The following is a 13,687-nucleotide window of genomic DNA, read 5'->3' as shown; positions in this document are numbered from 1 at the left end:
TATTATATTAAGGGAAGACTGCCTTCTGTAACATAGTTTTTACTCTCTCAGTAGGCAGGGCCTCATAGTAGTTTGTTGGTAAGTTTTTTGTAAAATTAATAAAGATAATTATTATTAGTACAATTATTATTAAATAAAATAAATTATTCTTTTTTATTATAAACCTATCTAAATAAATATATTTAATTAGATATACCTACCTAACTTCCCAACACAAAAAAGAATCTTAAAAATTAAAGAGTTTCTTCGTTTAATTTGATGTGTTTTAAGCAGTGATTATTATGATTGCAATACATACTCGTATATCAATAGTTATAAGCGTTTTGTCTTTGTGTTATTTATATGTATGTATATACAGTGCTATATTTAGACTTTTTACTCTGATATCAGAATCATGTTTTTAGGTAATAATAAATTAATCCATGTACTTATTAAGTCTTATTGATTAGTTTAATTACTATGTATTATGAAATAAACCAAAAGTATTTTGTTGAAAATATTGTGTTTTTTTTTCGTCTTTAAAAGTATGGTAGGTATAGATCCGTCGCTCCCTTGCGATGTGATTAAAGGACAAATGAACAAACAACACACTTTCCTTGCCCACATTTTTTTTTAATTCAAATACAAGTTAGCCCTTGACTTTATTCTCAGCTGGTGGTAAGTGATGATGCAGCATAGCACAACATATAAGATGCATCATCATCATCATCATCACGATCAAACATCGCCGGCTCACCACTGAGTACGGGTCTCCTCTCAGAATGAGAAGGGTTTGGGGTTAGTCCACCTTGCTAGCATTGTGTGGAGTGGCAGACTTCACACGCCTTTGAGAACATTATGGTGAACTCTCAGGCATGCAGGTTCCCTCACAATGTTTCCCTTTACCATTAAAGCAAGTGATATTTAATTTCATAAAACGCTCATAACTTGAAAAGTTAGTGCGTGTCCGGGTTCGAACCCCGACCATAGAAGGCAGACGTCATAACCACTAGTCTATCACGGCTTCCAACAACCACCAAATCATAATATTATCATTTTCGTGGAAACTCATTCTATTTAAAATTCAAATCAACAATGAAAACTTTGTGCATACAAAGTAAAGTTTCCTGCCAACCATTAGTCACACGAGTAAAATTTTCTGTATTTTATTTACGTCCAAACTCCATCAAATGATTAATCGTAATTTTTATTTAATTAACTCAGTAATAAAGTTCAATTTGTGTAATTCTAATTAGTCACATACGACTAAGTAAATGTAACAATATGACAATCAAAATGCACTTGTATTGCAAAGTTAGGGCAAAATGTTATCGATCATGTATTAAATATATATTGCTATGTTGCGTTAAGGGGGTATGTTATGCTTTAATATAATAGTTATATCAAATTGTTCAATATATCGAGCAAATGAGCAAGCGTGTCACCTGATGTTAAGTGATTACCAACGCTCATAAACATTTGCAGCACCAGAGGAACTCAGGAACTTTTAGGAATTTGTTGATCTGCCGCTTGAATAACCCAGTTGAAATCTAGTGGGAAGGACCTGCGGAATGCGGATGATGGACACGGGGCGGTCCGTTGTTCACAGTATGGTTCTCGGGTTGCCTCTAACAGAGTTTGGGGACACGAAGTTTCCCAGTGGTGGGTCTGCTACGGTGGACATCCACTGACGGAGTAACACACAGAATACAAACATACAAACATACATTATATAGACTGCTAAAATCATACCTTCCTTTTGGCTTTGCCGTAGTCGGGTAAAAATCCTATAGAGCGAAGCCGTGGCGGACTAGCTAGTGTTTACACATGACATGTAGTGTTAGACATTGAGAGCGGATGTGCATAGCTTGACCTTAACTTAAACTGCTGTATAGAAATAGTTACACGTTTTAGTTTTCAGTAGCTAACGATCTTTGGCCAAAGTGCGATGTAAATTAAAAACTTCAAAATGCTACGTTATTTTATATTATTTTTGACACTTCAGATAATAATTGTTCTTTCGGATGCAAGTTCAAGCTTTACAATAGTGACAGATACGACAGCTTCCATGCGGGAAGAAATTGAAATACTAAAAAACAATATCCAAACAGTTGTGGATGCAGCACGGAACAGACATTTTGCAAATTATATTCTTTTGCCTTTTGGAGATAACGGTAAGTAATGTGACATTTTATTTATTTAAAATCTTGTGTAAGTATAAAATAACAATATATAAAACAAATATACTTAAGTATATACAAAAAACAAAACAACGAAAGGGTGGATGATCATCATAAGTCGGCTCACATCTGGTCTCCCTTTTCTCAGAATGAGATGGACTAAGGCCATTCCACCACGCTGGCCAAGTAGGGATTGGCAAACTTTGAGAACATTATGGAGAACTCTCAGGAATTCAGATTTTTCTCACAATGTTTTCCTTAACAGTTAAAGCAAGTCACAAGTATTTTACTGCTTAAAATGCAGACTTCGATAAGTTAGAGGTTAGGCCTGCGGGTTTTAGTAGATACCTACGTAATGGACTTCGTCTGTGTTGGTGTCAGCTGGCAGGCGTGCTCTGCCTTTTTGGAGTGTTTTTTTTTTTGTTAAAACTGACTGGAAAGTGCTATAAGGGGGTGCCGTGCGTATGTCGGCGAGCCCCGGCACAGACGGGGTCCATACTTGTATAGTTTAACTAACTTGTTACAAATAACTACAAACTTGACATTGCCTAATCTTTGTAAAGCCAGACGAGAGAGAGAAAAAAAACCTACGTAATTATTTATGGTAGAAAATAATGATAAATTTTTTAATTGCAAGTGAAGGCCTAGCTATCTTTTGGATTGTAATCGTGTAAATGACTATTTTTTAGGCTTTCGTATCTCCAGAGAAAAAGGAACCCTTATAAAATCACTTCGTTGACTATCTGTCTGTCGAATGTGTCGGCCAAGACTAGTCAGAGAATAAAATCCTAAAGGGTACTTCCGGGTGACCTAGAATTGTGAAAGGCAGGTAGCAATTTCTTAAATAGCACAAGTAAAGGGAAAAATCTGAAAACCAAGTCGTGGTTACATCACAAGAAAAATTAAAAAGTGTGATTTCTTGTATAATGGTACGGACCCTTCGTGAGCAAGTTCGATTCGCATTCAACCGTTTTTTTATAATTTTTCTTTATAGACGTAGGACCACCGTTAGTAACAACAAACCCCGAATATTTACTGGATTTGATCCAGCTAGTAGAAGTTGGCGGAGGACGCGATTGCCCAGAGGACTCGCTCGCTGCCATAGAAAAGGCCCTTCAAATAAGCAAACCAAAGTCCTACATATACGTATTCACAGATGCACAAGCTAAAAGCCAAAGCAGACTCGAAGCTATACAGAACTTGTGTCAGAGTAAAGGAAGTCAGGTACCCTCTACTTAATCGCTGAAAAAGATTTAAGACTCTGCTGTGGTTTGCTAAGTTTCCTTCTCTCTCGCACATTCTAACATTTTCAATGATTGTGAAAGAATCAGTACAAGTCCTATTCAATAAAATTGCGTTAATTTGAGACATATTTTATTGTTATTAATGTATTAATTAATATACCTAGGGTTGGTAGGGAAAAATAGGGATGAAAATACTAAATGCTTTCCCCATTTTTCTTCTCTATGAAATACTACTGATATTATAATAAAAAATATATGTCTAAAATGAACGTAATATTATATAGTTTAGAACTTGGCCCAGTCACATTTGTTAAAAGAGTACTGTTCCTATTACTTAGCTTTCGCTGTGCGTCCGTCCATCTGTCTGTCTGTCTGTGAATGTGCTTGCTGTATTAAGTGAACTGTAATAGGTAGAGAGTTAAAATTTTCACAGAATGTGTATTCCTTTTTCTGCTATAACCATAATAAAAATTTCAAAATGTTATCTTCACAAAAAAAAACATGTAGTGTTATGTTGATACGGAACCCTTCGTGTGCGAGTCTGGCTCGCACTTGACCGACTTTATTTATGTTTCTTTCAGGTAGTGATATTTCAAAGTGGTAAATGTGTACCACAGGGGATAGCATATGGCGAAAACGAAAATGTTTACTACGAAGTCGCTAACAAATGCGGTGGATCCGTTTTTCACTTCCATTTGGGTAATTTACATCATGTAAGTCGGAGTTTTTAACTTCTTAAACATTGATTCATTGAGTTTAGGACGTATGTTCATTTATCAGACAAAGACTAGCTCGAGCAAGATAAAATTTCTTGTCTAGTAGGATCTGTCTTATCTAAATAGAAATTGATAAGTTGGATATTTTAAAACGAGAAATTATAATTATGAAGTTATACACTAATTGATCTTGTTTACATTCGTAAAGAATTTGTCGAATTGTGAAATTTCGTAAAGAAAATGAGTGTTGTTTATAAAATATCGTACCTTTTAAGTAAACATTTTATTTAAGGTAAAATCTTTCCAGGAAACAATAATTAATTTATCCTGCATCGAACAATGCAAAAAGGCGTTATAACAGTTTCCCAGTGTATCAATTAAACTAATTATTCCTGTTATTTTATTTTTGTATATTAAAAAAAAAATTCAGTGAGTATTGTATTGAAAATATTTGAGAGATATATCAGTCATTATTTATTTCTAGGCATTTAAATATATGAAAGAAATTACTAGTATAGAATGGAGTGACGTGGACTCACACATAGAATTTTCAGGAAGAAAGCGGTTTACAGTAAGTATTACTTTTTATATACATACATATTATGCCCATTATACCTACTATTGTGCCAAGGTGCAAAGGTAGCCTTATCACTAAAGGCAACCCGAGCGAATTAATCAGAAAACCTTTTTTTTTATTGTAGTTCATAATGGATGTTTATACGAAGGACTTTATTGTTGCGGTATCGGGTAACTATCCAAAAATCACGATTACAAATAGTTTTGGAGATAGCCCTCAGATTGAAAAAATTGTAGACACACATGCTTTCCTTGTAAGTATTATTTTCATTTCATCCATCATCATTATTCACCATCAACCAACAGGCATCCATAGCTGAACAAAGGTTTCTTGTAAGGAATTTCACACGCCATGGTCTTGTGCCGCCGTCTAAATTCCACCGCTTACGACTTGTTTCATGTAGTTTGCCCACATAGTCCAACAATGCGAGATCGCCATTGCAGCGCCTTGGGACCCGTCTATCGGTTTTTCAAACTTTGTCACCTGCCTATTGCCACTTCCGTGTGATAATTTCAACATTATGTCATCATCATCGTCATCAGCCTGTGGGCGTCCACTGCTGGACTTTAGGCCTTCCCTAACGAGCGCCACCACACCCGGTCCTCATCCTTCTTCATCCAGCTACTCTCAAGGACTTTCCGGCTCCAACGGCCATCAGTTCTCTGACAGGCATGGCCTCCCAATTGCCATTTCAGCTTGCTAATATTTTGGGTTATGTCCATGACCTTAGTTCTCCTGCGGATCTCCTCATTTCGGACCATATCATATCGGACTCGCACTTGGCCGGTTTGATAAATTGAATTGGTTTTATAAACTTAAAACTATTACCTATTTTTTGAAGGTAATTCGAGTAAAGAATCCTGGGATTGGTGAACTAACCACTGACGTCACATGCCAAGGCACCGTGATCACAACGTTTTATCGAAGAAAAGAGATAACATTCCAAGTTGGTTTCTCTCCGTTTAAAGCCAAAAGTCTTCTAGAAACCTCATCTAGGCCTTTACCAGGTAAAATATTCTACTAATCCATATCACACTAGGCGGAAAGAAATAAAGAAAAAAATAAAGGCGAAGGTTTGTGTGTACTATGTGTGTGTGTGTGACGCCCGCGACTTCGTCCGCGTGAATTTAGGTTTTTCGAAATCCCGTGGGAACTTTTTGATTTTCCGAGATAAAAAGTAACCTATGTGCTAATCCAGGATATTATCTATCTCCATTCCGAATTTCAGCCAAATACGTCCAGTGGTTTTTGCGTGAAGGAGTAACAAACATACACACACACATACACACAAACTTTTGCCTTTATAATAGTGTGAAGTGTAAAGTGTGATAGTGTGATTAGTATGATTACAGGAAAAAATAAATTTCACAATACATTTTATTATGTTTTAAGAGAAATATAATAAGTAGGCGATTTATTGTTTTTACATACTAAAGAGATTATTTAAGCTCGCAACCTACTTGTGTTAAAGTTTTTCAAAAAATCCGTGTTTTTAGCGTTCCGTACCTCAAAAGGAAAAACGGAATCCTTAAGAATTGGTTTGACGGTTGAGCCGTGAAAATGCGTAAAATATAAAATAATAACAAATGCATAAAATATAATGTTCTTTCAATTTTTCAGATGTGGCTACTTACATGCTTATCTCATTACCAGAGGAGACAGCAGAATTGTTGAATGTTCAGTTACAAATGATTGATAATTTGGAAACTAAAATGTTGCAATACCATTCACTGGATGAAAGAAGAAATTTTTACATCGCAGAAGTGTTCGTTACAAGCTATACGGCCTTTAGAGTTTTTGTAAGTGTTGTATAGAAGCAGGCGTTATTTTGCGGAAGTCCATGATATACTTACAAGGAACCAAAAGCTTAATTTCCTATAATCCAGCTAAACTGCTAAACATGCAGGAAAAGCCAGCCACCAAGCAAGCAATACGCACCAGACAGACAGACAATAAATTTAAAAACATGTGACTCAGTTATGGTATCGTTCAAATAACCATATGAGCTTAATATGAGTTCTTAGTGATAGTTATTTCAAAATTACAGACAGACACTCCAATTTTGTTTCTTAGTAAAGATTGCGTAATGTCATGCATTACGAAATTAGACGTTTGTTTACATGTGCAATTGATAATGAAATTAATGTCGTGAAACTAATTTCGTGCCACTAATTTCAAATTCCGCTGTTTATTATATATATATTATAAGGGCTGTCACTAGCTAAATAAGCCTACTGGAATTAAAAGAAAAAATTGGTTTCCAGCTAACGATAATCCATACTTAATATTATAAATGCGAAAGTGTGTCTGTCTGTCTGTCTGTCTGCTACCTTTTCACGGCCCAACAGTTTAACCGATTCTGTAGAAATTTGGTACAGCGTTAGCTTATATCCCGGGGACGGACATAAGCTACTTTTATCCCGGAAAAGTTCCCACGGGATTTCTAAAGACCCATCTGCTCAACCGATTTGTATGAAAAGTACCGAGGTAGCTTGCGTCCATGTTATTGACATAGACAACTTTTTACCCCGGAAAACCAAACAGTTTCCACGGGAGCTTCAAAAATCTACATCCACGCGGACAAAGTCGTGGGCATCCTCTAGTTAAGTATATTTTCGATTCATGCTAAACCGCGTTCCGCATCCCTCGCATATTTTCTCCTCAGGTTTTCAGGTGGAAATATTGTATTTTTTTTTAAATGATTTTGTTGATTTTTACAAACAAATAAGTAAACCACCATTATTAATCCAGATCAGATGCCGAGATGAAGTTACTGGTCAAGAAATATCAGGCTACAGCAAAGTTTTAGAGCCTCAAAGAATTGGTAAGTACCATGTTTTCCATGGTCTAGCGCCACAGAATGCAAAATGTTAAGTTTTTTAGTTTGGAGGTTCTAATTTTGTAAATAACGGTATAGTTCTTGGAATTAGAGCTGTGCGTTCTAAGCAATTAAATATCACCTGTTTTAACGTCGAAGGAAAAAATCGTGGAGAAACCTGTTTGCCTAGGAACTCTCCAAAAGTGAAGTCTGCCAATCCACACTTGACTCTTAAGCCTAACCCCTTCTCTTTATGAGAGGAGACCTGTGTTGATCATGATGGTGGTCCTTGATTCTTCCATCACTCATTCAGTTTTATTGCAGTGAATGGAAAAAGTGGATTCCAAAATTCAGCCCCTCTGATAGAACTTCTCGAGCTGGAATCAGTTTTAGTGGACTACCAGACGAATTATACGGGAGCATGTAAAGCTAATTCTTTTGAAAAACCAGTTATTTGGTGGGAAAACGATGCTGGGGAGACCTTGTCATCAGAGGTAAGTAGATATTTTTTTCTGTAAACCTAAATAATTAATCCATAAAAAGAGCCGAAAAAATATTTTTTTCGACTCCGTTTTCATGTATGGGGGCCCCCCTGAAAAATAATTTAATTAAATTTCTAATCCAATATTTGGGTTTGCTTCAAATTCTTACACCAAATACCAAAAATTCAGGTATATACTCGTAACTTATTTCGTCTACGAGCCATAGACCTATGTATGACACGGGACGGACGGACAGACAGCAGAGTGACATTAATAATTAATAGGGCTCCGTTTTTACCATTTGGGTACGAAACCTTAACAAAGTAAAAACCCATGATATTATTACAATTACAATAATATTCAATTATGTTCCCATAACGATTTTTTCACTCTTCTCATTCTAAGAGCAGACCCTCGCTGGCGATGATCATGATGATGATGACGAACGATTTTTGTAATAATTTCAACTTATTTTTCTAGAGTGCACTCCTTCAATACCCCTCAACATATATTAGTTACGTAAAGATCGAGAATGTAAATAAAAATGACACGATAACGTGTAAATGTAAGAATGATAAAGGTGAAGATGCAGTTGCGTTTAATCTCTACGTCAACAGAACATTTACCTTTGAAATCCTACAGCAGCCCACAGGTATGTTTTTGGATCAGAAAATCTAGAACCTTAACACCTTTAATACATAATAATGAAAACAAAATTTATTGTGACTATATAGAAATTCTTTAATTTTAAAAGCTATAAAAACAATTTTGATATATATTTTTTAAATTAACCGATCAAGATAATCAGGAGTTAATTATAAATATACTTATATTACGTTATAAATATACGTTAATTATAAATTACAAATACATATATTTATAGGCTTGACTTCTTTGTGAAATAGTCTAGAACTAGAACTTCTTTGAGCTTTCTAGTGCTTTGTTACAATTTTACCGTCCTTTTATTTATTATTTACTAAGGAATTATATGCGATATTTTTTTGACTTGAATTTTCATAAAAATATACTTTACATTTCCTTGCAGATACCACAATTGAGTTTGGTAAGGAAGGAAAACTTTTCTGTGAAGCGAACACATATCCCGAAGCTGACATCAAGTGGTACCACAACGATACCCTCCTCGAGGAATCAGAGAATGTTGAGTTTGTAAACGATGAACACATGCTGTTAATAAAAAATATGGGTATAGATGATACAGGGGAGTATAAATGCGAAGTTGCTAATAGTGTGAGAATTGAATCTTATGTGGCCAACGTTTATATAACTGGACTAGGTAAATATTGAATGTGATCTCACCTAGTGGTAAGTGATGATGCAGTCTAAGATGAAAGCGGACTAATTGGCACGTAGTTTAATTAAACCCATACCCATCACCCATTTTTAGTCATTCTAAAAATGACAATGATAATTAACGTTTTGAACAAAGAGCTTACCTGTGTTTTAATGGAAAAATCAAGTTCTGTTTAGTTGCGTATTATTATTTATCCCAAAATATGAGGACAATGCTTGGACAATGATGATGCAGTCTAAGATGGAACTAGATTTTAATATAGTAGCACTAGATATGAATCTGGCATGGCACTAAAACGTAAATTGGAAGATGGACATGATAAATCGTAAGGAAGTGACGATTGAAATTTATTTCCTTGTTGTAGAACCACCTCAAATCAAGTTGAATAAGACGGAGATTCTGTTGAAACCTGGAGATTTTACTGAAGAAAATTGCGTGTAAGTCAATAGTTTATAATCACATCACACTTCACACTAATCACACCATCACACTAATATTATAATTTTTTTTTTTTATTTTTTTTATTTAATATTAAATTAAAAAAAAAAAAATAAAAAAAAAAATAAAGGCGAAAGTTTGTGTGTGTGTGTGTGTATGTTTGTTACTCCTTCACAGAAAAACCACTGGACGGATTTGGCTGAAATTCGAAATGGAGATAGATGATACCCTGGATTAGCACATAGGCTTTTTATCCTAGAAAATCAATGAGTTCTCACGGGATTTTGAAAAACCTAAATCCACGCGGACGAAGTCGCGAGCGTCAGCTAGTGTAACAATAAGTAGAAAATTGCAAATTTTGACTTTCAGAATTTAGACTCGACGACTAATCTTTGACTAACACTAAACTTATGGTACTTACTATAGCTGATGAGCTGAAATATCTCTTGATGCATACTTGAAGGTAAACTATGGCTCTTCCATTATTGAATTAAAAGTAAGAAAATCGTCAAGAGACAGGTAAAAATTACTAGTTTTCATTAAATTAAATTAATCTGTTTATAATATTTCTAGGGTCTTAGCAGGAATACCAGTTCCGGAAGTCACATGGAAGTATAAATCCGAAGATGGTAATTTAGATTTTGATCCAGTCCCAGACGGTGTCATAGTTGAAGGCAAATCTTTGAAGATACCAGCAGCTGAGACAACGCATGGAGGTTTTTACGTATGCGAAGCAGTAAACCTTCTTGGCACTGATTCCCAAGATGTAAAAGTGAAAGTGCAATGTAAGTGCTAAGCAACAAGTGTAAATTAAAAATTTATAACACCCCCGACAAGTGAACGTTACAGTAACTAGAAAAGAGCTGATAAATTTCAAACGGCTGAACCGATTTTCTTGGATTATAGCTAAGAACACTCTCGATCAAGCCACCTTTCAAACAAAAATAAACTAAATTAAAATTGGTTCATTATTTTAGGAGCTACGATGCCACAGACAGATACACACGTCAAACTTATAACACGCCTCTTTTTGGGTCGGGACTAAATAAATAAACAAATAAGCGTGAACAGAACATATAAAACTCATAAAGGTATAAATGCAAATTCAGGGATAAACAGCGTTCATATTATGTCTAGCACATAAGCTTTTTCTGTGAAAAAATCTAGCACAATCTTCAGCCAGGAGTATGCTTGCAGTTGGAGACAATCGTTTTATATTTGTTTGGAAACTTCTCTCTCAGAGTAGATCCTTTAGCAGAACATTTATCATATTTTACGGCTGTAAACCAATAGGGGCAAATGCACTTGTATTTTTTTAAATCTTTGTAATTTTTTTTCAACAGATGCACCTAAAATCAAGAACGGCGATGAGATAATAACTGTCAAAGAAGGTGAAATGGTAGAGCTACCATGTGACGTGGATGCTGTACCCAAAGCTAATGTTCGTTGGGATATGTACCAGGATGACGTTATCATAGCTTTTGATGGCCACCATCATTCTGATGATCGACACACGCATCGGTAAATATATTACCTTCACCATTTTACCATTGAACCAGAAGACGTCGGTTGGTCGAGTTTCCATCCTTATGTCGTCGACATTCCATCAATTTTAATTTTTATATAAACATTTTCATTCGTCGACATTTTAATTTTCAATAAATGATGTAACCACAAATTCGCGGTTTTCAGATTTATTCCTGTACTTGTGCTATAAGACCTACCTAAGTACCTCCCTAATTTCATGATTCTAGTTCAACGGGAAGTAGATACCCTATAGGTTTCTTGATAGACACGACGGACGGACGGTCGGACGGACGGACGGACAGACAGACAGATAAACAGACAGACAGACAACAAAGTGATCTTATAAGGATACCGTTTTTCCTTTTGAGGTACGGAACCCTAAAAATGATGGAATGTTGGGGTCCCAAGGATGGCGACCTTACATCGGTAAGCGCAGCGTAGGAAGATCTCCTCCTCCACACAGTAGGTGGAGAAACGACTTCAAACAAGTCGTACGGAGCCGCTGGGATTCAGGCGGCGCAAGACATGTGGAAGTCCCTATGTCCAGCTTTGGACGTCTATCGGTTGATGATAATGATGATGATGATGAATGATGAGTATTTTTTTTTTAGATTCATTGCTCACCACAACGATTCCGGAATGTACCATTGCGTTGCTGAAAATGAGATGGGCACCGCTACAAGAACTGTAACATTAAACGTTTTGGGTAAGTTTTTGGGTTACTCAAAAGTTGGGCAGTTTAACGTGAGTTGGATGATCTCCTTCCTAACTTTTAACCAAAGTTGGTTTTTTTTAGATTATGTATTTAGCTAGTTGAAATCCATGGTTATCTACCTACGAAGCGATTTGCTTCCTCGTTTCTAAAGCAGGTCGATTACAGCCATGCATAGCTAGTTCAATAAATATAATTAGATTCAAATGCTCGTTCGATAGCTGAGAGGCACTTGGATCGACGGAGACTAATTGTTATCAGAACAATATCAATATCTCCAGCTTTCCCGTAATTTTTCCAAAGTTGAAAATTTTGGAAAAATGTTTGGACCTGTTTGTCTAACTTTACTGGACTATAAATAGGTATTTATAATAAATGTACTAGATGTGGCCCGCGACTTTGTCTGTCTTGAATCACGAATCAAAATCTAATCTATCTATTGATGAAAACTGCATTAAAATCCGTTGCGTCGTTTAAATGATCTAAGCGTACAAAGGGACAGACGGCGGGAAGTGACTTTGTTTTATACTAGGTATGTAGAGAAGTATGGCTATGGATATAGGTAGAAATAGTTTTTTTAAAGAATATTAGCCATGACTGATATTCCCCTTTCCCCTCCAATTAAGCGTTAAGCTTGTGCCAGGAGTGGGTACGAAAATAGTGCAACGGGTGGGGTTTGAACCGCCGACCTTTCGGAATTCAGTCCGCTCCCGTTGAGCTATCGAGGCTCTAACAATTAATTTTTTGCTCTAGTACCGCCGTACATAGAACACCTTCCGTGGGAGACATTGACAGTAAGAGCTGGGTCCACATTGGTCCTGTTCTGCGATGTAACCTTCGGCAACCCAGTCCCCTCAACGAAATGGGAGTATATTTCTCCAAAGTTTGAGACAACAGTTCTGCAAAGGTAAATAGTGATTATTATTTATGATTATTATTTAGATATTTTTATCCCGTGGGAATTGGTTGAATTTCCGGTTTCCGGGATAAACAGTAGTCTATGACTGTCTCCAGGATGCAAGCTTCTCTGTACGAAATAAATAATAATATCTTTCATCAAAAATCGGTTAAACGGATGCCCGTGAAAAATTAGTAGACAGATAGACAGAACCACTTTCGAATTTAGTATAGATGGATTGTACATTCAAAGTAAAATTTATCCAAAAAGAACTCATACCTACCATTATGTGTTACGAAAGGGGTCTCGACCCTCAGAATTGAGAAATGTAACTACTTCTAAAGATTTTTTTATTACAGGGGCCATTCAATGGGAAAGCTAGACCTAATTATAGGAAATGTAACTCGAAGACAGGAAGGCACTTATCAGTGTGTAGCGGAGAACAAAATTGGGCCCGATACGATTAAAGTTTATGTGAAAGTATTGTAAAATTTAATAAAATGAAGATAGCAGTATAATATTAAGACTAGTAAAATAAAATTAATATACTTAGAAATAAATAATTTTCCTACTAAGAAGAACACATATTGTATTTTATTATTATTTTTTACTCGCCTGACAATAAAAAATACCTACCGAAGTATAATGCGCGACAATTCGAGATGGCAATCGGGGTACGGGGCGCACATCCACTCGTAACCCGGACCGCGCTATCCCACACCGGGTTGAGGTGACAGAATGTGTATAATTGCCGCCATAACAACAAATAACAAAAAAATTACCGTCAAAAAATTTCAAAAAATT

General features: G+C 35.9%; 1 protein-coding gene across 1 annotated transcript; it reads left to right on the top strand.

Moving 5' to 3' along the window:
• The first annotated feature begins 1,868 nt into the window (after positions 1-1,868).
• On the top strand, positions 1,869-13,459 carry LOC123876227 (hemicentin-1-like). The gene is made up of 17 exons (XM_045922409.1): positions 1,869-2,153; positions 3,154-3,383; positions 3,985-4,116; positions 4,604-4,690; positions 4,821-4,949; positions 5,538-5,703; positions 6,317-6,495; positions 7,448-7,520; positions 7,839-8,008; positions 8,477-8,648; positions 9,042-9,290; positions 9,673-9,745; positions 10,320-10,531; positions 11,090-11,267; positions 11,885-11,979; positions 12,739-12,892; positions 13,243-13,459. The coding sequence occupies exons 1-17, from the start codon at positions 1,949-1,951 to the stop codon at positions 13,370-13,372; spliced, it is 2,634 nt and encodes an 877-aa protein (XP_045778365.1). The 5' UTR covers positions 1,869-1,948; the 3' UTR covers positions 13,373-13,459.
• Positions 13,460-13,687: the final 228 nt, after the last annotated feature.

The sequence above is a fragment of the Maniola jurtina genome, chromosome 21 (genome assembly GCF_905333055.1).
Source record: "Maniola jurtina chromosome 21, ilManJurt1.1, whole genome shotgun sequence".
NCBI lineage: Eukaryota > Metazoa > Arthropoda > Insecta > Lepidoptera > Nymphalidae > Maniola > Maniola jurtina.
The sequence above is the reverse complement of the archived record's forward strand: the minus strand, read 5'-3'. Positions and strand labels throughout refer to the sequence as shown.

Excerpts from the sequence above, each read along its gene's own strand:
- LOC123876227 (XM_045922409.1), top strand. The coding sequence starts at position 1,949 with ATGCTACGTTATTTTATATTATTTTTGACACTTCAGATAATAATTGTT. Across the intron at positions 6,496-7,447 it reads ATACGGCCTTTAGAGTTTTT|ATCAGATGCCGAGATGAAGT; the intron begins GTAAGTGTTGTA and ends TTATTAATCCAG. Across the intron at positions 12,893-13,242 it reads GAGACAACAGTTCTGCAAAG|GGGCCATTCAATGGGAAAGC; the intron begins GTAAATAGTGAT and ends TTTTTATTACAG.